The sequence below is a fragment of the Triticum dicoccoides genome, chromosome 7B, assembly GCF_002162155.2.
Source record: "Triticum dicoccoides isolate Atlit2015 ecotype Zavitan chromosome 7B, WEW_v2.0, whole genome shotgun sequence".
NCBI classification, from domain to species: domain Eukaryota; kingdom Viridiplantae; phylum Streptophyta; class Magnoliopsida; order Poales; family Poaceae; genus Triticum; species Triticum dicoccoides.
In genome coordinates, this window is record NC_041393.1 from 709,442,954 (window position 1) to 709,444,931 (window position 1,978).

At 46.9% G+C, this 1,978-nt stretch overlaps 1 protein-coding gene across 1 annotated transcript; it reads left to right on the forward strand.

Annotated features, from left to right (window-relative positions):
* The first annotated feature begins 279 nt into the window (after positions 1 to 279).
* Positions 280 to 1,371, forward strand: LOC119337099 (BTB/POZ and MATH domain-containing protein 2-like). Its single transcript, XM_037609212.1, has one exon. It carries the CDS (start codon positions 280 to 282, stop codon positions 1,369 to 1,371), a length of 1,092 nt encoding a protein of 363 aa, XP_037465109.1.
* Positions 1,372 to 1,978: the final 607 nt, after the last annotated feature.

A 1,978-nucleotide genomic window follows, 5' to 3' on the forward strand; every position in this document is an offset into this window, starting at 1 on the left:
TTTAAAAGAAAGGAAAACTTATCCAAACAGTCAAATCAAAAACGGAAAAACACCGAGAAAAGAATCCCGCAGAGAATAGACCAGCCCACTGGCCTCGTGTCTGAGTCGGGCCGTTGCGTGGAGAAAACACAGAGAAAAGAAACCCTGCCAATAGTTGCGTGACGCGCCGCGCCGCCTCCGATTCCCCACCCGCCGTCGTGTTGCCTTCGTCCCGACCGCATCCCCATACCAGAATCGCCTCATCGTTCTCCTTCGCCGCTGCGCTGCTCCAGTGGGGCAATGCTCGCATCCCCAAGCCCACGGACGATGACGGCGTCGGCCTGCACCCCGGAAACTGCCCACGGGGCGCACTTGTTCAAGATCAACCGGTACAGCCTGTACAGGGACTTGGGCGTCGGCAGGTTGATCGAGTCCTCGACCTTCGCCGTCGGCGGCTACCACTGGTGCGTCCACTTCTACCCCGACGGTCACTCGGGGGTAACCAAAGACCATGTTTCAGTTTTCGTGGAGCTCAAAACCAAGAACGCCAAGGCCAGGGCGGTCTTCGATCTGAGGCTAGTCGACCGTCGCACACAGCCTTATGCATGGCCAAACCCTAGCGAGATAGACCCCTCGGAGTTTGACTCATGTGATGATAACTCGGCCTGCTGTGGTTTCCTCGATTTCGTTGAGAAAATCGAGCTCAAAGATTACATCCTGGATGACGTGCTTGTCATTGAGTGCAATATTGCTGTTATCAAATTTAAGAAGGCAGATGTGCAGACCACCAAGACGAAATTCGAGGTCCAAGTTCCACGGTCCAACTTGCTGGACAATCTTGGTAAATTGCTTGAAACACAAGAGGGGGCCGATGTGTCTTTCAAGGTCGACGGGGAGGTTTTCCCAGCTCATAAGAACATCCTTGCTATGCAGTGCCCAGTCTTCAAGGCAGAGTTCTACGGGCCGATGAAGAACAAGTCTAAGCATAATGTAAACATTATTGAAGATATGCAGCCTGCTGTTTTCAAGGCATTGCTCCACTTCATCTACATGGATTCATTGGCCCCAATGGATGACCTCAGTGATGACGAGTATGAAGAGATGCTCAAACATCTACTTGTTGCTGCAGATAGGTACGCCATTGACAGGATGAAGCTCATGTGCGAAAGCAAGCTTTGTGATAGACTTTGCGCCAAGAACGTGGCGACCACGTTGGCTCTAGCCGACCAGTATCATTGTAGCCAGCTCAAAGATGGCTGCATCGAATTTATCAACTCTTCTAATAGAATGAGTGATGTGGTGGCAAGCAAAGGGTATGAGCACCTCAAAAGGACATGCCCTACTATTGTTGTTGATATATGGGAGAAAGCAGCTAAGACTCGCAAAATTTAGTAGTCGGACCGTGGATTAATTTGAGCAGATATAGTCACTTCACCTGAGACCGCAGCAACCAGCTGAGATAAGTTTATCTTTATCTATTGTTGATAATTTGTAAGTTCTCCGAGATCCTATTGTGAAATGTGGTGAAACTTTAGCAAATTGCAGTATATGTCAAGTTATTCTGAAAAATGATTGATTGGTGCCAACAATTTATGCTATGAAGATGCTAGGTAATTATACAAAACCTGTGCAGATCCCAAAACCAGTTTTGTTTAGTCAGCCTCACTGTTCGTTGCTTTTCCTTATCAAGTAGGACAATTCTATATTGTTAGACCAAACAACGTACAGAGACACTATTTCACTTGCTAAGTTGTTCGATAGCTAGTTAGTGCAGGAATTTACTGCGAATATATTGGCATTGAGTCTGCAAGCTAACAAGATGCTTAGTTGTCTCAGAGGGAGATTTACTTGGCACAGCAATGTCGTGCTACTCCTTCGGTTTATGGTTGCACTTTTTGTATTCCGTTTTCTAAAAAATGGCTCAGCAAGCTATGTTAAACATGGGTCACCTTACCTAAATTATGTATGAATTTGTAACACTTATATATCACCCCACTTC

Bases quoted from the DNA above. Each gene is read 5' to 3' on its own strand.
- LOC119337099 (XM_037609212.1), top strand. From the start codon at position 280: ATGCTCGCATCCCCAAGCCCACGGACGATGACGGCGTCGGCCTGCACC.